The sequence below is a fragment of the Oncorhynchus nerka genome, unplaced genomic scaffold (genome assembly GCF_034236695.1).
Source record: "Oncorhynchus nerka isolate Pitt River unplaced genomic scaffold, Oner_Uvic_2.0 unplaced_scaffold_1962, whole genome shotgun sequence".
Taxonomy (NCBI): domain Eukaryota; kingdom Metazoa; phylum Chordata; class Actinopteri; order Salmoniformes; family Salmonidae; genus Oncorhynchus; species Oncorhynchus nerka.
In genome coordinates, this window is record NW_027039377.1 from 2562 (window position 1) to 27003 (window position 24442).

Sequence of the window (24442 nt, forward strand, 5' to 3'; positions counted from 1 at the left end):
AGACAGAGTCTCCTCTAACCCCTTCAGCACTCCACCAACCTCCTGTAGGACAGGAGACAGACCTCAGACAGAGTCTCCTCTAACCCCTTCAGCACTCCACCAACCTCCTGTAGGACAGGAGACAGACCTCAGACAGAGTCTCCTCTAACCCCTTCAGCACTCCACCAACCTCCTGTAGGACAGGAGACAGACCTCAGACAGAGTCTCCTCTAACCCCTTCAGCACTCCACCAACCTCCTGTCTCCAGAGTCTCCTCTAACCCCTTCAGCACTCCACCAACCTCCTGTAGGACAGGAGACAGACCTCAGACAGAGTCTCCTCTAACCCCTTCAGCACTCCACCAACCTCCTGTAGGACAGGAGACAGACCTCAGACAGAGTCTCCCCCTCTAACCCCTTCAGCACTCCAGAGTCTCAACCCCTCCTGCACTCCAGGACCTCCTGTAGGACAGGAGACAGACCTCAGACAGAGTCTCCTCTAACCCCTTCAGCACTCCACCAACCTCCTGTAGGACAGGAGACAGACCTCAGACAGAGTCTCCTCTAACCCCTTCAGCACTCCACCAACCTCCTGTAGGACAGGAGACAGACCTCAGACAGAGTCTCAACCCCTTCAGCACTCCACCAACCTCCTGTAGGACAGACAGACCTCAGACAGAGTCTCCTCTACCCCTTCACCCCCACCCCCCTGACAGGCAGACCTCAGGGACACCCCCAGGAGACTCCACCCCCAGACAGGCGTCAGACAGGTCTCACACCCCCACCCCCAGACCCAGGGACACCCCCCCCCCCAGACAGGCGTCAGGGACACCCCCACCCCCAGACAGGCGTCAGGGAGACCCCCACCCCCCCAGACAGGCGTCAGGGACACCCCCACCCCCAGACAGGCGCCAGGGACACCCCCCCCCGACAGGCGCCAGGACACCCGACAGAACATACAATAACCTCCAAGCTAAATGTTTGAAATGTATCTGTCCGTGACCAAAGAGTGAGATTCAACAGCTGCAGATAGAAACGTGCTGCATAGATCTGCCACTACCATTCGTTCACATTAGAGAAGTGGTGCCCATCCGCGTTCTATGTTATCCGCAACATGGTTATTTTTCCTCTCTCCCCAAAGCTCCCAGAAATGCATTAATAAAGTTGTATTGAATTGAATAGCATTTCATTACTTGGTCTCTCTTCTTCTGCAGTTCCTGTATCTGGGCGGAGAGTTCCTGGACCTTGTTTTCGTTGTCTGCCATGTTGGCCTGCAGCTGAGTGATGGAGTCCTGCATCACCTTCAGGTCCTCCGCAGACTTCACCTGAGATTTAAATCAACGACAGATCAATTACACTTCACCTGAGATTTAAATCAACGACAGATCCATTACACTACACCTGAGATTTAAATCAACAACAGATCATTTAAAACTTCACCTGAGATTTAAATCAACGACAGATCAATTACACTTCACCTGAGATTTAAATCAACGACAGATCAATTACACTTCACCTGAGATTTAAATCAACGACAGATCAATTACACTTCACCTGAGATTTAAATCAACAACAGATCATTTAAAACTTCACCTGAGATTTAAATCAACGACAGATCAATTACACTTCACCTGAGATTTAAATCAACGACAGATCCATTACACTTCACCTGAGATTTAAATCAACGACAGATCAATTACACTTCACCTGAGATTTAAATCAACAACAGATCCATTACACTTCACCTGAGATTTAAATCAACGACAGATCAATTACACTTCACCTGAGATTTAAATCAACGACAGATCAATTACACTTCACCTGAGATTTAAATCAACAACAGATCCATTACACTTCACCTGTAAATCCAAATCACATTCAATTCTATTCACTTTGTTATTCATCCTCAACGGACATTGCTGGGCTGACAAGACACCACGACGACAACAAGACACCACGACGACAACAAGACACCACGACGACAACAAGACACCACGACGACAACAAGACACCACGACGACAACAAGACACCACGACGACAACAAGACACCACGACGACAACAAGACACCACGACGACAACAAGACACCACGACAACTACAAGACACCACGACAACTACAAGACACCACGACAACTACAAGACACCAAGACACCACGACGACTACAAGACACCACGACGACTACAAGACACCACGACGACTACAAGACACCACGACAACTACAAGACACCACGACAACTACAAGACACCAAGACACCACGACGACAACAAGACACCACGACGACAACAAGACACCACGACAACTACAAGACACCAAGACACCACCACAACAAGACATCACCACAACAACGACACCACCACCACAACAACGACACCACCACACCAAGACACCACCACAACATGATAAGAGACCACAACACCGACACCACAGCACAATGACAACATAACAACAAGACACCACAACAACAAGACACCACAACACATGACAATTCTATTCACATTGTTATTCATCCTCAACGGACATTGCTGGGCTGACAAGACAAGACACCACGACGACAACAAGACACCACGACGACAACAAGAAACCACGACGACAACAAGAAACCACGACAACTACAAGACACCACGACCACAACAAGACACCACCACAACAAGACACCACCACCACAACAACGACACCACAACACCAAGACACCACGACAACATGATAAGAGACCACAACACCGACACCACAGCACAATGACAACATAACAAGACACCACAACAACAAGACACCACAACACATGACAATTCTATTCACATTGTTATTCATCCTCAACGGACATTGCTGGGCTGACAAGACAAGACACCACGACGACAACAAGACACCACGACGACAACAAGAAACCACGACGACAACAAGAAACCACGACAACTACAAGACACCACGACCACAACAAGACACCACCACAACAAGACACCACCACCACAACAACGACACCACAACACCAAGACACCACGACAACATGATAAGAGACCACAACACCGACACCACAGCACAATGACAACATAACAAGACACCACAACAACAAGACACCACAACACATGACAATTCTATTCACTTTGTTATTCATCCTCAACGGACATTGCTGGGCTGACAAGACACCACGACAACAAGACAACAAGACACCACGACGACAACAAGACAACTACAAAACACCACGACGACAACAAGACACCACGACGACAACAAGACGATACGACGACAACAAGGACACCACGACGACAAGACACCACGACGACAACAAGACGACAAGACACCACGACGACAAGACACCACGACGTCAACAACAAGACAACATCAAGAAACCACGACAACTACAAGACACCAAGACAACAAGACACCACGACAACAAGACACCACAACAAGACACCACCACAACAACGACACCACAACACACCACGACAACATGATAAGAGACCACAACACCGACACCACAGCACAATGACAACATAACAACAAGACACCACAACAACAAGACACCACAACACATGACAATTCTATTCACTTTGTTCTTCATCCTCAACGGACATTGCTGGGATGACAAGACAAGACACCACGACGACAACAAGACACTACGACGACAAGACGATACGACGACAACAAGACACCACGACGACAACAAGACGACAAGACACCACGACGACGACAAGACACCACGACGACAACAAGACACCACGACGACAACAACGACAAGACACCACGACGACGACAAGACACCACGACGACAAGACACCACGACGACAACAACGACAAGACACCACGACGACGACAACAAGACGACGACAACAAGACACCACGACGACGACAACAAGACACCACGACGACGACAAGACACCACGACGACAACAAGACACCACGACGACAACAAGACACCACGACGACAACAAGACACCACGACGACAACAAGACACCACGACGACAACAAGACACCACGACGACAACAAGACACCACGACGACAAGACACCACGACGACAACAAGACAACATCAAGAAACCACGACAACTACAAGACACCACGACAACTACAAGACACCAAGACAACACAACAACAACGAGACACCAAGACAACAAGACACCACGACAACAACGAGACACCAAGACAAGACACCACCACAACAACAAGACACCACCACAACATGACACCACAACAACATGATAAGAGACCACAACACAATGACAACATAACAACTAAAACATGACGTAATATTCCACACAGGACCTTCAGTGTGTGTGTGTGTGTGTGTGTGTGTACACGTGTGTGTGTACACGTGTGTGTGTTGTTTATGTATCAGTGTGTGTGTGGTTTTGTCAGATGTACCACTCTGACCTTCAGTGTGTGTATGTGTATGTGTGTGTGTGTGTATGTGTATGTGTGTGTACCTTGGTCTCCTCAGCGCAGACAAACAGCCAGGCCACGTACAGACGACTCAGGTGTTCTATCTCCCTCATCAACTTCTGGTACTCCAGGTATGAAGAACGCTCCTACAGGAGGACAGAGAGGACAGGGGGACGGAGAGAGGATGGAGGGGCGGAGAGAGGACGGAGGGGCGGAGAGAGGACGGAGGGGCGGAGAGAGGACGGAGGGGCGGAGAGAGGACAGAGGGGCGGAGAGAGGACAGAGGGGCGGAGAGAGGACAGAGGGGCGGAGAGAGGACAGAGGGGCGGAGAGAGGACAGAGGGGCGGAGAGAGGATGGAGAGAGGATGGAGAGAGGACAGGGGGGCGGAGAGAGGACAGAGGGGCGGTGAAGGAAGACAGAAAGGATAAAGATGGTTAATGAAAGGGGAGTCATTTACATAAGAGCCATTTACATAGGAGTCATTTAGCAGACGCTCTTATCCAGAACCACTCACTCTACGGAGGGGACAGGACGGAGGGGACAGGACGGAGGGGACAGGAAGGAGGGGACAGGACGGAGGGGACAGGACGGAGGGGACAGGACGGAGGGGACAGGACGGAGGGGACAGGAAGGAGGGGACAGGACGGAGGGGACAGGAAGGAGGGGACAGGACGGAGGGGACAGGAAGGAGGGGACAGGACGGAGGGGACAGGACGGAGGGGACAGGACGGAGGGGACAGGAAGGAGCGTGCAGTAAACATCCTCGAGGGTGTTTATTCCAGGGTCACCACTCATCAGGGGACAAACGGACAGAAAAAGGTCTTGGTGTTGAACTGAAGTGATGATTTCATGCTCCTAAAAACACATCTTAAAAACAGGACGTCCTACCTCCTTTAGCTTCTGCATGGTAGGAGTGATCTCTTCATCCAGGATCTGAACACAAACAAACACAAGTTAGTCAAATGACACTAATATCCAAGGCACCATTGTTGATAGAAGGAGCTACATCCATTTCCCCAATCCTGGGGATCCCCAGCACTAACACACTAGACACAACTAAAGACCTGGGGATCCCCAGCACTAACACACTAGACACAACTAAAGACCTGGGGATCCCCAGCACTAACACACTAGACACAACTAAAGACCTGGGGATCCCCAGCACTAACACACTAGACACAACTAAAGACCCCCAGCACTAACACACTAGACACAACTAAAGACCTGGGGATCCCCAGCACTAACACACTAGACACAACTAAAGACCCCCAGCACTAGACCCTAAAGACCTGGGGATCCCAGCACTAACACACTAAAGACCCCCAGCACTAACACACTAGACACAACTAAAGACCCCCAGCACTAACACACTAGACACAACTAAAGACCCCCAGCACTAACACTCACTAAAGACCCCAGCACTAACACTAGACCCCCCCAGCACTAACACACTAGACTCAACTAAAGACCCCCAGCACTAACACACTAGACACAACTAAAGACCCCCAGCACTAACACACTAGACACAACTAAAGACCCCCAGCACTAACACACTAGACTCAACTAAAGACCCCCAGCACTAACACACTAGACACAACTAAAGACCTGGGGATCCCCAGCACTAACACACTAGACACAACTAAAGACCCCCAGCACTAACACACTAGACACAACTAAAGACCTGATGAAGAGTTGAACCTAGACTCAACTAAAGGCCTGATGAAGAGTTGAACCTAGACACAACTAAAGACCCGATGAAGAGTTTAACCTAGACTCAACTAAAGGCCGGATGAAGAGTTGAACCTAGACTCAACTAAAGACCTGATGAAGAGTTGAACCTAGACTCAACTAAAGGCCTGATGAAGAGTTGAACCTAGACTCAACTAAAGGCCTGATGAAGAGTTGAACCTAGACTCAACTAAAGGCCCGATGAAGAGTTGAACCTAGACTCAACTAAAGGCCCGATGAAGAGTTGAACCTAGACTCAACTAAAGGCCTGATGAAGAGTTGAACCTAGACTCAACTAAAGGCCTGATGAAGAGTTGAACCTAGACTCAACTAAAGACCTGATGAAGAGTTGAACCTAGACTCAACTAAAGACCTGATGAAGAGTTGAACCTAGACTCAACTAAAGGCCTGATGAAGAGTTGAACCTAGACTCAACCAAAGACCTGATGAAGAGTTGAACCTAGACTCAACTAAAGGCCTGATGAAGAGTTGATTAGTTGAACCTAGACTCAACTAAAGACCTGATGAAGAGTGGAACCTAGACACAACTAAAGACCTGATGAAGAGTTGAACCTAGACTCAACTAAAGGCCTGATGAAGAGTTGATTAGTTGAACCTAGATTCAACTAAAGGCCTGATGAAGAGTGGAACCTAGACACAACTAAAGACCTGATGAAGAGTGGAACCTAGACACAACTAAAGGCCCGATGAAGAGTTGAACCTAGACTCAACTAAAGGCCCGATGAAGAGTTGAACCTAGACTCAACTAAAGGCCCGATGAAGAGTTGAACCTAGACTCAACTAAAGCTGTGATGAAGAGTTGAACCTAGACTCAACTAAAGCTGTGATGAAGAGTTGAACCTAGATTCAACTAAAGGCCTGATGAAGAGTTGAACCTAGACACAACTAAAGGCCTGATGAAGAGTTGAACTTATTTTTCTAGAGAGAAAAAACTAACTCCGCCCCTTTGGGTCCCAGGACAGGAAATAGAGCTACGTCATCACAGGTAAGATGGAGTGAGTAAGACTCCGCCCCTTTAAGATGGCCGCCGCACCGTCTGGATTTCTTTCAGTTTGGCTTCTTTCTTCTCAATGGTTTTCTGGGCGCTGATCTTCTTACACTCGTACATCCTGGTTCCTGCTGCCTCCTCTATCATGGCTAGGATCTACGGAGAGAGAGGAGGGTCAGAGTGGTACATCCTGGTTCCTGCTGCCTCCTCTATCATGGCTAGGATCTACGGAGAGAGAGGAGGGTCAGAGTGGTACATCCTGGTTCCTGCTGCCTCCTCTATCATGGCTAGGATCTACGGAGAGAGAGGAGGGTCAGAGTGGTACATCCTGGTTCCTGCTGCCTCCTCTATCATGGCTAGGATCTACGGAGAGAGAGGAGGGTCAGAGTGGTACATCCTGGTTCCTGCTGCCTCCTCTATCATGGCTAGGATCTACGGAGAGAGAGGAGGGTCAGAGTGGTACATCCTGGTTCCTGCTGCCTCCTCTATCATGGCTAGGATCTACGGAGAGAGAGGAGGGTCAGAGTGGTACATCCTGGTTCCTGCTGCCTCCTCTATCATGGCTAGGATCTACGGAGAGAGAGGAGGGTCAGAGTGGTACATCCTGGTTCCTGCTGCCTCCTCTATCATGGCTAGGATCTACGGAGAGAGAGGAGGGTCAGAGTGGTACATCCTGGTTCCTGCTGCCTCCTCTATCATGGCTAGGATCTACGGAGGAGAGAGGAGGGTCAGAGTGGTACATCCTGGTTCCTGCTGCCTCCTCTATCATGGCTAGGATCTACGGAGGAGAGAGAGGAGGGTCAGAGTGGTACATCCTGGTTCCTGCTGCCTCCTCTCATGGCTAGGATCTACGGAGGAGAGAGGAGGGTCAGAGTGGTACATCCTGGTTCCTGCTGCCTCCTCTATCATGGCTAGGATCTACGGAGAGAGAGGAGGGTCAGAGTGGTACATCCTGGTTCCTGCTGCCTCCTCTATCATGGCTAGGATCTACGGAGAGAGAGGAGGGTCAGAGTGGTACATCCTGGTTCCTGCTGCCTCTATCATGGCTAGGATCTACGGAGAGAGAGGAGGGTCAGAGTGGTACATCCTGGTTCCTGCTGCCTCCTCTATCATGGCTAGGATCTACGGAGGAGAGAGAGGAGGGTCAGAGTGGTACATCCTGGTTCCTGCTGCCTCCTCTATCATGGCTAGGATCTACGGAGGACAGAGAGGAGGGTCAGAGTGGTACATCCTGGTTCCTGCTGCCTCCTCTATCATGGCTAGGATCTACGGAGGACAGAGAGGAGGGTCAGAGTTGTACATCCTGGTTCCTGCTGCCTCCTCTATCATGGCTAGGATCTACGGAGGAGAGAGAGGAGGGTCAGAGTGGTACATCCTGGTTCCTGCTGCCTCCTCTATCATGGCTAGGATCTACGGAGGAGAGAGAGGAGGGTCAGAGTGGTACATCCTGGTTCCTGCTGCCTCCTCTATCATGGCTAGGATCTACGGAGGAGAGAGAGGAGGGTCAGAGTGGTACATCCTGGTTCCTGCTGCCTCCTCTATCATGGCTAGGATCTACGGAGGAGAGAGAGGAGGGTCAGAGTGGTACATCCTGGTTCCTGCTGCCTCCTCTATCATGGCTAGGATCTACGGAGAGAGAGGAGGGTCAGAGTGGTACATCCTGGTTCCTGCTTATCATGAAGGATCTAGGAGAGAGAGGAGGGTCAAAGGGTTTGGTGTGTCTTTCATGGCTAGGATCTAGGAGAGAGAGGAGGGTCAGTGTGGTAGTCCTGGTTCCTGCTGCCTCCTCTATCATGGCTAGGATCTCAGAGTAGCTACAAGACTTAATGATTCATCCTGGTTCCTGCTGCCTCCTCTATCATGGCTAGGATCTACGGAGAGAGAGGAGGTTCAGAGTGGTACATCCTGGTTCCTGCTGCCTCCTCTATCATGGCTAGGATCTACGGAGAGAGAGGAGGGTCAGAGTGGTGATTCTCCCCTGAAATATTGTAAAGGAGGAATATATAAGAATAAATCCTTTCAAGCCTTATTTATAAATCTACGTGGAGAGAGGGAGGGTCAGAGTGGTACATCCTGGTTCCTGCTCCTCCTCTAGATGGCTAGGATCTACGGAAATAGAGGCTGGGTCAGCTGCCTGGTTCCTGCCAACTCCTCTATCAAATCTACGGAGAGAGAGGAGGGTCTGGTACATCCTGGTTCCTGCTGCCTCCTCTATCAAGGATCTACGGAGGAGAGAGAGGAGGGTCAGAGTGGTACATCCTGGTTCCTGCTGCCTCCTCTATCATGGCTAATCTACGGAGGAGAGAGAGGAGGGTCAGAGTGGTACATCCTGGTTCCTGCTGCCTCCTCTATCATGGCTAGGATCTACAAGGAGAGAGAGGAGGGTCAGAGTGGTACATCCTGGTTCCTGCTGCCTCTCTCAAATATCATGGCTAGGATCTACGGAGAGAGAGGAGGGTCAGAACTCTACATCCTGGTTCCTGCTGCCTCCTCTATCATGGCTAATCTACAGAGAGAGGAGGGTCAGAGTGGTACATCCTGGTTCCTGCTGCCTCCTCTATCAACTCTACGGAAATAGGGTCAGAGTGGTACATCCTGGTTCCTGCTGCCTCCTCTATCAGGCTGGATCTACCAATCCTGGTTCCTGCTGCCTCCTCTATCATGGCTAGGATCTACAGGAGAGAGAGCTGCATCCTGGTTCCTGCTGCCTCCTCCATCATGGCTAGGATCTACAGAGGAGAGAGAGGGAGGGTCAGTGGTACATCCTGGTTCCTGCTGCCTCCTCCATCATGGCTAGGATCTACAGAGGAAGGAGGGTCAGAGTGGTACATCCTGGTTCCTGCTGCCTCCTCTATCAAGGATCTACGGAGAGAGAAGGGTCAGAGTGGGTTGTTATCATGGCTAGGATCTACAGAGCAGAACACATCCTGGTTCCTGCTGCCTCCTCTATCATGGCTTCTACGGAGGAGTTGATCAGGTAGTCAGAGTGTTCCTGGTTCCTGCTGCAATCCTCAATGGCTAGGATCTACCTGGGATAGAGACGGTACAGAGGCTGCCTCTATCATGGCTTATCAATAAATGGCAGGGTCAGAGTGGTACATCCTGGGCTTCCTGCTGCCTCCTCTATCATGGCTAGGATCTACGGAGGAGAGAGAGGAGGGTTATAGAAGAGATGTAGAGAGGAGGGCAAAGGAGTTTGAGTGTGTCTTTCCCCAGGAAGCGTGTGTGGAGTGTGTGTACTACGGAAGCTTCAAGTAGCTACAAGACTTAATGATTCTACAGTGTGTGTGTGTGTGTAATCACCACCTGGGATCAGAACCAACTCTACAAATACAGAGACTATCATAACTCTAAAATTTGAAGGCTATTTACCAAATCTACCAAATACAGAGGCTGCTCACCAACTCTATAAATATAGAGGCTGCTCACCAACTCTACAAATACAGAGGCTGCTCACCAACTCTACAAATATAGAGGCTGCTCACCAACTCTACAAATATAGAGGCTGCTCACCAACTCTACAAATATAGAGGCTGCTCACCAACTCTACAAATATAGAGGCCGCTCACCAACTCTACAAATATAGAGGCTGCTCATCAACTCTACAAATACAGAGGCTGCTCACCAACTCTACAAATACAGAGGCTGCTCACCAACTCTACAAATACAGAGGCTGCTCACCAACTCTACAAATATAGAGGCTGCTCACCAACTCTACAAATATAGAGGCTGCTCACCAACTCTACAAATATAGAGGCTGCTCATCAACTCTACAAATATAGAGGCTGCTCATCAACTCTACAAATATAGAGGCTGCTCACCAACTCTACAAATATAGAGGCCGCTCATCAACTCTACAAATATAGAGGCCGCTCATCAACTCTATAAATATAGAGGCCGCTCATCAACTCTATAAATATAGAGGCCGCTCATCAACTCTATAAATATAGAGGCTGCTTATCAACAAGTGGAACAACATTCAGCGGTGTGTTCACTAGAAACCAAAAACAGAACCCGAATTTGTCCAATAGAATCTCTTCTTCATTGCAAAAGAAAAAACGATTTGCTACAGTGTGCGACTAATGAACACACCCCAGGCTCCTGGAGGTGTTGAAATCTCCTACCTGCATGATGAGGAAGTGGGGGTTGTTAACGTTGAGTCCTACAGAGCAGAACAGATCCTGTACCCTGGTGTTGTTGGCATTCACCCCGTTGATCAGGTACTTGTTCCTACCACCAATCACCACCTGGGATCAGAGAAGCCGCAGTTTGATTGGCTAATAATAACTACTCACCACCTTTGAGTTGAAGGGGATATGGCAGAATAACACATATTTTCATAGTAAAGGCATTAACGTTAGTCTGAATAGCTAATAATACAGTAGTTAGCAGTCAACATCAGTGTAGTGATTGTGATAAAAACAGGAGACATCATCATCTTTGAAAAGCATTACTAGTTTTTTTTTATTTAACCAGGCAAGTCAGTTAAGAACAAATTCTTATTTTCAATGACGGCCTAGGAACAGTGGGTTAACTGCCTGTTCAGGGGCAGAACGACAGATTTGTAACTTGTCAGCTCGGGGATTTGAACTAGCTACCTTTCGGTTACCAATCCAACACTAACCACTAGGCTACCCTGCCGCCTCTACACTCTAACCACTAGGCTACCCTGCCGCCTCTACACTCTAACCACTAGGCTACCCTGCCGCCTCTACACTCTAACCACTAGGCTACCCTGCCGCCTCTACACTCTAACCACTAGGCTACCCTGCCGCCTCTACACTCTAACCACTAGGCTACCCTGCCGCCTCTACACTCTAACCACTAGGCTACCCTGCCGCCTCTACACTCTAACCACTAGGCTACCCTGGCTAACCACTAGGCTACCCTGCCGCCTCTACACTCTAACCACTAGGCTACCCTGCCGCCTCTACACTCTAACCACTAGGCTACCCTGCCGCCTCTACACTCTAACCACTAGGCTACCCTGCCGCCTCTACACTCTAACCACTAGGCTACCCTGCCGCCTCTACACTCTAACCACTAGGCTACCCTGCCGCCTCTACACTCTAACCACTAGGCTACCCTGCCGCCTCTACACTCTAACCACTAGGCTACCCTGCCGCCTCTACACTCTAACCACTAGGCCACCCTGCCGCCTCTACACTCCACTAACCACTAGGCTACCTGCCGCCTCTACACTCTAACCACTAGGCTACCCTGCCGCCTCTACACTCTAACCACTAGGCCACCCTGCCGCCTCTACACTCTAACCACTAGGCCACCCTGCCGCCTCTACACTCTAACCACTAGGCCACCCTGCCGCCTCTACACTCTAACCACTCTACCCTGCCGCCTCTACACTCTAACCACTAGGCTACCCTGCCGCCTCTACACTCTAACCACTAGGCTACCCTGCCGCCTCTACACTCTAACCACTAGGCTACCCTGCCGCCTCTACACTCTAACCACTAGGCCACCCTGCCGCCTCTACACTCTAACCACTAGGCCACCCTGCCGCCTCTACACTCTAACCACTAGGCCACCCTGCCGCCTCTACACTCTAACCACTAGGCTACCCTGCCGCCTCTACACTCTAACCACTAGGCTACCCTACCTCCTCTACACTCTAACCACTAGGCTACCCTGCCGCCTCTACACTCTAACCACTAGGCCACCCTGCCGCCTCTACACTCTAACCACTAGGCTACCCTGCCGCCCCTACACTCTAACCACTAGGCTACCCTGCCGCCTCTACACTCTAACCACTAGGCTACCCTGCCGCCTCTACACTCTAACCACTAGGCCACCCTGCCGCCTCTACACTCTAACCACTAGGCTACCCTGCCACCTCTACACTCTAACCACTAGGCTACCCTGCCGCCTCTACACTCTAACCACTAGGCCACCCTGCCGCCTCTACACTCTAACCACTAGGCTACCCTGCCGCCTCTACACTCTAACCACTAGGCTACCCTGCCGCCTCTACACTCTAACCACTAGGCCACCCTGTCGCCCCAGTTTGAGCAGCTAGTAACAATACATCTGAGAAATCACGTCAGTGGACAGTTAGTGTAGTGATTATGGGAAGGGGAACAGTCCTAGTTGGGACTATTTTCAGACCTAACGCAGTAGCTACCATCTCTGCCATCAGATCACTTGAAAGAAGTTGTAGTTAACTAGTAGAATCCCTCAGTTTGGAACAGCTAGAACAAGGCATACATCCGGAACATTACTCTTCCCACAAACAGGAATAGAGACAAGAGGACAACAACGGTACCTGTCTTGTGACCGTGATCTCGTCGTGGGTCTCGAATCCAAGCGGACTCTGACTCTTGTTTGCGTTGTCGAAAGTTATGGACACGGTGGCTTTGGTGATACCGGCCTGACCGTTCTTGTACACCAAATCCTGGAGATTGGCCGCTCGCACCTGGAAAGAGAAGTTCAGATCAGACGGAAGTAACGTTACAGATCAATAGCTTCTCTACTAAACGTTACTGTAACCCTCGATTGAACGTAAGGCACCGTAAGCTAACGTTAACTAGCTAACACAACAAGCTAACTTCAAGGAAATGTCTTTAGCTCACCTGATTAAAAACGAACTTTTCTGCGAATTAAAGAATAAGTAGCATATTACCTGAGACAAGTTGGATATCCCCAGTAGAAAGCATATCGAGTCGAGAATATTGGATTTTCCACTCCCGTTGAGTCCGGTAATAGCGTTGAAGAGCGGATCAAATCCGTTGATTTCTGTCCTCTGCGCGTAGGACTTGAACCCTTCTAAGATAATAGATTTGATGTGCATCTTTACGTTGTCCTTTTTCCAAAGTAATCCTTTTTCGATATATCGTAATAACGTCTAAACAAACCACGACGTTATACGGAGAGCTGTTGTTGTCAACAGAAACACTTCTCGCTTTTCAAAATTTGGCGCCAGGCACGCTACTGTTCTCTGGTCCTGCGCATGCGCCTATTCGGACAAATGTCGTTGAAAACCTTTTCGAAACCATTTTAAATCTTACCAATTTATTTGATGCCTTTTTTTTATTCATTTATTTGAAGTGTTGTAATAATGTGGCTGTAAATATTAAACAATCTGTTTTTTTTCTTGTTGTTTTTAGATTAGGCAATTTGGTCATAGAGTTTTTAAACCCAGAGGCGCAACATCGCGAAACAGACCAGGCCGGGGTTTGAGAAATCAACGAGAGAAGTGAAAGATTTTTCAATAGTTGTTAATTTTCTCGAAATCGACAGCCACTACCTAGATTAGAGCCAACGTCTTAAAGTAGTTGTGAACATGTTGTTACTACAACCTCGTGAAAGTCAAGGAGTGTCTTTGACGGTTTGCACATGCGCAATTTTGGCGGGAGACGACCGGATGACGTATTTCTGCGCATGAGCTTAGCTAGCCAGCGTCGCCATGACATCGCCTACAACTGTAATCGGGGATTTCTGTTGGAGAAGCACTTTCAGCCGATCTTTATACTACACTGTCTTTGATTTGGTCATCTTTATACTGTACTGTCTTTGATATGGTAATCTTTACACTACTATATTTTATTGTGTCATCTTTATACTGTACTGTCTTTGATTTGGTCATCTTTATACTATACTGTCTTTGATTTGGTCATCTTTATACTGTACTGTCTTTGATTTGGTCATCTTTATACTGTACTGTCTTTGATTTGGTCATCTTTATACTATACTGTCTTTGACTTGGTCATCTTTATACTGTACTGTCTTTGATTCGGTCATCTTTATACTGTACTGTCTTTGATTTGGTCATCTTTATACTATACTGTCTTTGATTTGGTCATCTTTATACTGCACTGTCTTTGATTTGGTCATCTTTATACTGTACTGTCTTTGATTTGGTCATCTTTATACTGTACTGTCTTTGATTTGGTCATCTTTATACTATACTGTCTTTGACTTGGTCATCTTTATACTGTACTGTCTTTGATTCGGTCATCTTTATACTGTACTGTCTTTGATTTGGTCATCTTTATACTATACTGTCTTTGATTTGGTCATCTTTATACTATACTGTCTTTGATTTGGTCATCTTTATACTATACTGTCTTTGATTTGGTCATCTTTATACTGTACTGTCTTTGATTTGGTCATCTTTATACTGTACTGTCTTTGATTTGGTCATCTTTATACTATACTGTCTTTGATTTGGTCATCTTTATACTATACTGTCTTTGATTTGGTCATCTTTATACTATACTGTCTTTGATTTGGTCATCTTTATACTGTACTGTCTTTGATTTGGTCATCTTTATACTATACTGTCTTTGATTTGGTCATCTTTATACTGATACTGTCTTTGATTTGGTCATCTTTATACTGTACTGTCTTTGATTTGGTCATCTTTATACTTTATACTGTCTTTTTGATTTGGTCATCTTTATACTGTACTGTCTTTGATTTGGTCATCTTTATACTGTACTGTCTTTGATTTGGTCATCTTTATACTGTACTGTCTTTGATTTGGTCATCTTTATACTGTACTGTCTTTGATTTGGTCATCTTTATACTGTACTGTCTTTGATTTGGTCATCTTTATACTGTACTGTCTTTGATTTGGTCATCTTTATACTGTACTGTCTTTGATTTGGTCATCTTTATACTGTACTGTCTTTGATTTGGTCATCTTTATACTGTACTGTCTTTGATTTGGTCATCTTTATACTATACTGTCTTTGATTTGGTCATCTTTATACTGTACTGTCTTTGATTTGGTCATCTTTATCTTTATACTGTACTGTCTTTGATTTGGTCATCTTTATACTGTACTGTCTTTGATTTGGTCATCTTTATACTGTACTGTCTTTGATTTGGTCATCTTTATACTGTACTGTCTTTGATTTGGTCATCTTTATACTGTACTTTGATTTGGTCATCTTTATACTGTACTGTCATTTTATACTGATTTTTGGTCATCTTTATACTGTACTGTCTTTGATTTGGTCATCTTTATACTGTACTGTCTTTGATTTGGTCATCTTTATACTGTACTGTCTTTGATTTGGTCATCTTTATACTGTACTGTCTTTGATTTGGTCATCTTTATACTGTACTGTCTTTGATTTGGTCATCTTTATACTGTACTGTCTTTGATTTGGTCATCTTTATACTGTACTGTCTTTGATTTGGTCATCTTTATACTGTACTGTCTTTGATTTGGTCATCTTTATACTGTACTGTCTTTGATTTGGTCATCTTTATACTGTACTGTCTTTGATTTGGTCATCTTTATACTGTACTGTCTTTGATTTGATCTTTATACTGTACTGTCTTTGATTTGGTCATCTTTATACTGTACTGTCTTTGATTTGGTCATCTTTATACTGTACTGTCTTTGATTTGGTCATCTTTATACTGTACTGTCTTTGATTTTATACTGTACTGTCTTTGATTTGGTCATCTTTATACTGTACTGTCTTTGATTTGGTCATCTTTATACTGTACTGTCTTTGATTTGGTCATCTTTATACTGTACTGTCTTTGATTTGGTCATTTTATACTGTACTTCTTTGATTTGGTCATCTTTATACTGTACTGTCTTTGTCATCTTTATACTGACTGTTTTGATTTGGTCATCTTTATACTGTACTGTCTTTGATTTGGTCATCTTTATACTGTACTTGTCATCTTTGTCATCTTTATACTGTACTGTCTTTGATTTGGTCATCTTTATACTGTACTGTCTTTGATTTGGTCATCTTTATACTGTACTGTCTTTGATTTGGTCATCTTTATACTGTACTGTCTTTGATTTGGTCATCTTTATACTGTACTGTCTTTGATTTGGTCATCTTTATACTGTACTGTCTTTGATTTGGTCATCTTTATACTATACTGTCTTTGATTTGGTCATCTTTATACTGTACTGTCTTTGATTTGGTCATCTTTATACTGTCTTTGATTTGGTCATCTTTATACTATACTGTCTTTGATTTGGTCATCTTTATACTATACTGTCTTTGATTTGGTCATCTTTATACTGTACTTCTGGTCATCTTTATACTGACTGTCTTTGATTTGTCATCTTTATACTATACTGTCTTTGATTTGGTCATCTTTATACTATACTGTCTTTGATTTGGTCATCTTTATACTATACTGTCTTTGATTTGGTCATCTTTATACTGTACTGTCTTTGATTTGGTCATCTTTATACTGTACTGTCTTTGATTTGGTCATCTTTATACTATACTGTCTTTGATTTGGTCATCTTTATACTGTACTGTCTTTGATTTGGTCATCTTTATACTGTCTTTGATTTGGTCATCTTTATACTCTTCTTTGATTTGGTCATCTTTATACTGTACTGTCTTTGATTTGGTCATCTTTATACTATACTGTCTTTGATTTGGTCATCTTTATACTATACTGTCTTTGATTTGGTCATCTTTATACTATACTGTCTTTGATTTGGTCATCTTTATACTATACTGTCTTTGATTTGGTCATCTTTATACTGTCTTCTTTGATTTGGTCATCTTTATACTGTACTGTCTTTGATTTGGTCATCTTTATACTGTACTGTCTTTTTGATTTGGTCATCTTTATACTGTACTGTCTTTGATTTGGTCATCTTTATACTGTACTGTCTTTGATTTGGTCATCTTTATACTGTACTGTCTTTGATTTGGTCATCTTTATACTGTCTTTGATTTGGTCATCTTTATACTGTACTGTCTTTGATTTGGTCATCTTTATACTGTACTGTCTTTGATTTGGTCATCTTTATACTGTACTGTCTTTGATTTGGTCATCTTTATACTGTACTGTCTTTGATTTGGTCATCTTTATACTGTACTGTCTTTGACTTGGTCATCTTTATACTGTACTGTCTTTGATTTGGTCATCTTTATACTGTACTGTCTTTGATTTGGTCATCTTTATACTGTACTGTCTTTGATTTGGTCATCTTTATACTGTACTGTCTTTGATTTGGTCATCTTTATACTGTACTGTCTTTGATTTGGTCATCTTTATACTGTACTGTCTTTGATTTGGTCATCTTTATACTGTACTTTTTGATTTGGTCATCTTTATACTGTACTGTCTTTGATTTGTCATCTTTATACTGTACTGTCTTTGATTTGTCATCTTTATACTGTACTGTCTTTGATTTGGTCATCTTTATACTGTACTGTCTTTGATTTGGTCATCTTTATACTGTACTGTCTTTGATTTGGTCATCTTTATACTGTACTGTCTTTGATTTGGTCATCTTTATACTGTCTTTGATTTGGTCTCTTTATACTGTACTGTCTTTGATTTGGTCATCTTTATACTGTACTGTCTTTGATTTGGTCATCTTTATACTGTACTGTCTTTGATTTGTCTTTGATTTGGTCATCTTTATACTACTGTCTTTGACTGTCATCTTTATACTGTACTGTCTTTGATTTGGTCATCTTTATACTGTACTGTCTTTGATTTGGTCATCTTTATACTGTACTGTCTTTGATTTGGTCATCTTTATACTGTACTGTCTTTGATTTGGTCATCTTTATATCTGTACTGTCTTTTTGATTTGGTCATCTTTATACTGTACTGTCTTTGATTTGGTCATCTTTATACTGTACTGTCTTTGATTTGGTCATCTTTTATACTGTCTTTGACATCTTTATACTGTACTGTCTTTGATTTGGTCATCTTTATACTGTACTGTCTTTGATTTGGTCATCTTTATACTGTACTGTCTTTGATTTGGTCATCTTTATACTGTACTGTCTTTGATTTTTGATTTGGTCATCTTTATACTATACTGTCTTTGACTTGGTCATCTTTATACTATACTGTCTTTGACTTGGTCATCTTTATACTGTACTGTCTTTCATCTTTATACTGTACTGTCTTTGATTTGGTCATCTTTATACTATACTGTCTTTGATTTGGTCATCTTTATACTATACTGTCTTTGATTTGGTCATCTTTATACTGTACTGTCTTTGATTTGGTCATCTTTATACTGTACTGTCTTTGATTTGGTCATCTTTATACTGTACTGTCTTTGATTTGGTCATCTTTATACTGTACTGTCTTTGATTTGGTCATCTTTATACTGTACTGTCTTTGATTTGGTCATCTTTATACTATACTGTCTTTGATTTGGTCATCTTTATACTGTACTGTCTTTGATTTGGTCATCTTTATACTGTACTGTCTTTGATTTGGTCATCTTTATACTGTACTGTCTTTGATTTGGTCATCTTTATACTATACTGTCTTTGATTTGGTCATCTTTATACTATACTGTCTTTGATTTGGTCATCTTTATACTGTACTGTCTTTGATTTGGTCATCTTTATACTGTACTGTCTTTGATTTGGTCATCTTTATACTATACTGTCTTTGATTTGGTCATCTTTATACTATACTGTCTTTGATTTGGTCATCTTTATACTGTACTGTCTTTGATTTGGTCATCTTTCTTTATACTGTACTGTCTTTATACTGTACTTCTTTGATTTGGTCATGATTTGGTCATCTTTATACTGTACTGTCTTTGATTTGGTCATCTTTATACTGTACTGTCTTTGATTTGGTCATCTTTATACTGTACTGTCTTTGATTTGGTCATCTTTATACTATACTGTCTTTGATTTGGTCATCTTTATACTATACTGTCTTTGATTTGGTCATCTTTATACTATACTGTCTTTGATTTGGTCATCTTTATACTGTACTGTCTTTGATTTGGTCATCTTTATACTGTACTGTCTTTGATTTGGTCATCTTTATACTGTACTGTCTTTGATTTGGTCATCTTTATACTGTACTGTCTTTGATTTGGTCATCTTTATACTGTACTGTCTTTGATTTGGTCATCTTTATACTGTACTGTCTTTGATTTGGTCATCTTTATACTGTACTGTCTTTGATTTGGTCATCTTTATACTGTACTGTCTTTGATTTGGTCATCTTTATACTGTACTGTCTTTGATTTGGTCATCTTTATACTGTACTGTCTTTGATTTGGTCATCTTTATACTGTACTGTCTTTGATTTGGTCATCTTTATACTGTACTGTCTTTTTGATTTTTATACTGTACTGTCTTTGTCATCTTTATACTGTACTGTCTTTGATTTGGTCATCTTTATACTGTACTGTCTTTGATTTGGTCATCTTTATACTGTACTGTCTTTGATTTGATTTTATACTGTACTGGTCATCTTTATACTGTACTGTCTTTGATTTGGTCATCTTTATACTGTACTGTCTTTGATTTGGTCATCTTTATACTGTACTGTCTTTGATTTGGTCATCTTTATACTATACTGTCTTTGATTTGGTCATCTTTATACTGTACTGTCTTTGATTTGGTCATCTTTATACTGTACTGTCTTTGATTTGGTCATCTTTATACTACTGTCTTTGATTTGGTCATCTTTATACTGTACTGTCTTTGATTTGGTCATCTTTATACTGTACTGTCTTTGATTTGGTCATCTTTATACTTTGTCTTTGATTTGGTCATCTTTATACTGTACTGTCTTTGATTTGGTCATCTTTATACTGTACTGTCTTTGATTTGGTCATCTTTATACTGTACTGTCTTTGATTTGGTCATCTTTATACTGTACTGTCTTTGATTTGGTCATCTTTATACTGTACTGTCTTTGATTTGGTCATCTTTATACTATACTGTCTTTGACTTGGTCATCTTTATACTGTACTGTCTTTGATTTGGTCATCTTTATACTGTACTGTCTTTGATTTGGTCATCTTTATACTGTACTGTCTTTGATTTGGTCATCTTTATACTGTACTGTCTTTAATTTGGTCATCTTTATACTGTACTGTCTTTGATTTGGTCATCTTTATACTGTACTGTCTTTGATTTGGTCATCTTTATACTGTACTGTCTTTGATTTGGTCATCTTTATACTGTACTGTCTTTGATTTGGTCATCTTTATACTGTACTGTCTACGGAAGATATTTGAAAGAGGAACAGTGATGAAAAAACTTCTCAAACTGATGGAATGACAACGTAAGAAAACAAAAAGGGAAAGTTGTTATATTTTAATTCAGATTATTAGCTTGAATCATTTGACATGCTTAGGGAACAGTGTTCAGAACAAAAGGTTTACATGCAACACAGAGACTTAGAAACTTAGTGTGTTATCGATACAATGATAGAGCCTATGATTCACTCACACACACACACACACACACACACGGCAGGTAGCCTAGTGGTTAGAGTGTAGAGGCGGCAGGTAGCCTAGTGGTTAGAGTGTAGAGGCGGCAGGTAGCCTAGTGGTTAGAGTGTAGAGGTGGCAGGTAGCCTAGTGGTTAGAGTGTAGAGGCGGCAGGGTAGCCTATAGTGGTAGAGTGGTTAGAGTGTAGAGGTGGCAGGCAGGTAGCCTAGCCTGGGTTAGAGTGTAGAGGTGGCAGGTAGCCTAGTGGTTAGAGTGTAGAGGTGGCAGGGTAGAGGTGGCAGGGTAGCCTAGTGGTTAGAGTGTAGAGGTGGCAGGGTAGCCTAGTGGTTAGAGTGTAGAGGTGGCAGGTAGCCTAGTGGTTAGAGTGTAGAGGCGGCAGGGTAGCCTAGTGGTTAGAGTGTAGAGGTGGCAGGGTAGCCTAGTGGTTAGAGTGTTGGACTAGTAACCCGAAAGGTTGCACAATTGAATCCCTGTAGCTGACAAAGTACAAATCTGTCATTCTGCCCCTGAACAAGGCAGTTAAACCCACTGTTCCTAGACCGTCATTGAAAATAAGAATTTGTTCTTAATTGACTTTCCTAGTTAAATAATGGTTCAAAAAAACACACTCAATCTCTCTCTCTCTAAAATGGTATAACTGTCTTCATTTTGCCGGACCCCAGGAGGAGTAACTGCTGCCTTGAGGATCCATAATAAATACAAACATCTCTCTCAGTCCAGAGGTACGGGGCACAAGGACAGACACACCAGGTTAGCAGCGTAGAAACAGATCTGCATCAGCACCACACAGTCTCCTCTGTTCAAATATATAGACGACGGGCCGATGTAAGCCAGGTCATAGTTCACCAGAGTCAAAGGTCGCCCGCAGTGCTTGTCGCTCAGGGCAACCAGGGCCCGCGCCATGCTGTACTTGGCGCCGCAGCTGAAGGCCGTCACCGACCTCACAGTGGAGAAGTGCATCAGGAAACACGGGTCGTCCTACGGGGAGGGGGGGGCGAGGTGAGGTCATCAAAGGGTAACGAGAGGGGGAGAAGAGAGGGAGGTCATCAAAGGGGACGATAGGGGGAGGTGAGGTGATGTCATCAAGGGGGACATCAAAGGGGGAGAGGGGTGGGGAAAGAAGAGAGGTGAGGTCATCAAAGGGGGAGAGAAGAAAGGTGAGGTCATCAAAGGGGGACAAGAGGGGGGGGGAGAAGAGAGGTGAGGTCATCAAAGGGGGACGAGAGGTGAGGTCATCAAAGGGGGACGAGAGGAGAGGTGAGGTCATCAAAGGGGGAGAGAAGAGAGGTAAGGTCATCAAAGGGGGACGAGAAGAAGAATCCGACAGAGAGGGTGTGTTGTAATGGAACACCTGTTCGCCTTGCAGCGAGGACAGAATCACGGAGGCCCCCTAGAGTCAACACTTAAATGTAAACCATGATGATGTGTTCCTTACCACGTCGGGATCCCGCCCGTCCAGCAGGGTGAGGTCATCAAAGGGGGACCCCTAGAGTCAACACTTAAATGTAAACCATGATGATGTGATCCTTACCACGTCGGGATCCCGCCCGTCCAGCAGGGTGAGGTCATCAAAGGGGGACCCCTAGAGTCAACACTTAAATGTAAACCATGATGATGTGTTCCTTACCACGTCGGGATCCCGCCCGTCCAGCAGGGTGAGGTCATCAAAGGGGGACCCCTAGAGTCAACACTTAAATGTAAACCATGATGATGTGTTCCTTACCACGTCGGGATCCCGCCCGTCCAGCAGGGTGAGGTCCTGGAGGAGCCAGACTTCTGTCCTCTGGTAGGAGTCCTCCAAGCAGGAACTCAGGCAAAACTGAGATTTGAGCTTCTTTTTTGATCCGGATTTGTGAGAATTCAGCAACTTGTTTGATTTCTGAGATCTCACCACACACAGCTGCACCTCTTTGGTCTTGGTCACTGTGGACCAGAGGACAACGATTATGTTTCGGGAAAAGAAAAGTCAAGTAGTTTTTTCTCAAACAAAACCAATGTCGTTTCTTTTTCTTCCCCCCCCAATAGTGGATCAAATGCATTGTTCCAAACGGGATGTGGTTTTCCTGAGGACAACGGATGTTATGCAGCAACGGAAATGCAATTAGCGAGAAGAAGTAAAAACTCCTCTATTTGGTGACGTCCACAGACAAACTATTCAAGCCTATTTTACATAGCAGATGTAGTGTGTTATATGACCCTATAGTATCCTCATCAACAGACTTCAATCAATCAATCAATCCCATCCATCATTAAAAAGAACAAGTAGACCTAAAAACAGATTGCACAGAAAACATCGTCATCTCTGCGTCAGAGACCAAAGGAAAAGTAAGAACGGAGAAAACAGAAGAAAAACCACAGGGGGAGAAAAAAAAACAGAACATAATTTTAGAAAGAGAATTGGTCCCACGTGGGAATTGAACCCACAACCCTGGCGATACAAGCATCGTGCTCTACCGACTGAGCCACACGGGAACGTAAACCCATCAGTCAAAATAAGAAGAAAACGCACGGAAGCAGACAGAACATTATTTAGAAAGAGAAATAGAAAAGCAAGACGATTGAATAAATAAATGAACAGTAAAAGGAAACAGAACATGCTGATTTTTACCGTAGACACAGAGAAAATGTCTTCCCGACGTTGCTTCATGTATCTCTATAAACTTCTGCAGCTTCTGTCCTTCAGGTCTAAACAACATCCTCTGCATCTCCTTCCTCAGTAGGGACGACATCTCCGCACACAGGGATGGACAGGCTGGGACAGAGGAGGAGAGGAAGAACGCAACAGAGGATGAGTGAGGGATACTGGGATAGAGGAGGAGAGAGGGATACTGGGACAGAGGAGGAGAGAGGGATACTGGGACAGAGGAGGAGAGGAAGAACGCAACAGAGGATGAGTGAGGGATACTGGGATAGAGGAGGAGAGAGGGATACTGGGACAGAGGAGGAGAGGAAGAACGCAACAGAGGATGAGAGAGGGATACTGGGACAGAGGAGAAGAGAGGGATACTGGGACAGAGGAGGAGAGGAAGAACGCAACAGAGGATGAGAGAGGGATACTGGGATAGAGGAGGAGAGAGGGATACTGGGACAGAGGAGGAGAGAGGGATACTGGGACAGAGGAGGAGAGGAAGAACGCAACAGAGGATGAGAGAGGGATACTGG

General features: G+C 44.5%; 1 protein-coding gene and 1 pseudogene across 1 annotated transcript; both read right to left on the bottom strand.

Annotated features, from left to right (window-relative positions):
- Positions 1 to 454: 454 nt before the first annotated feature.
- LOC135567525 (structural maintenance of chromosomes protein 2-like) lies at positions 455 to 14061 on the bottom strand (annotated as a pseudogene).
- Positions 14062 to 21567: 7506 nt separating this feature from the next.
- exoc1l (exocyst complex component 1 like) lies at positions 21568 to 24152 on the bottom strand. The gene is made up of 3 exons (XM_065014888.1): positions 23889 to 24152; positions 23004 to 23203; positions 21568 to 22258 (listed from the first exon to the last, which is right to left on the bottom strand). Exons 1-3 carry the CDS (start codon positions 24007 to 24009, stop codon positions 21992 to 21994), a joined length of 588 nt encoding a protein of 195 aa, XP_064870960.1. The 5' UTR covers positions 24010 to 24152; the 3' UTR covers positions 21568 to 21991.
- Between the last annotated feature and the right edge of the window lie 290 nt (positions 24153 to 24442).

What these genes read in the sequence shown, in the direction of transcription:
- exoc1l (XM_065014888.1), bottom strand. Translation starts at nt 24,009, where the DNA reads ATGTCGTCCCTACTGAGGAAGGAGATGCAGAGGATGTTGTTTAGACCT. An exon ending in ACATTTTCTCTGTGTCTACG is followed by an intron (nt 23,204 to 23,888) that starts GTAAAAATCAGC and finishes TCTGGTCCACAG; the next exon opens with TGACCAAGACCAAAGAGGTG. An exon ending in ACGGGCGGGATCCCGACGTG is followed by an intron (nt 22,259 to 23,003) that starts GTAAGGAACACA and finishes CCCTCCCCGTAG; the next exon opens with GACGACCCGTGTTTCCTGAT.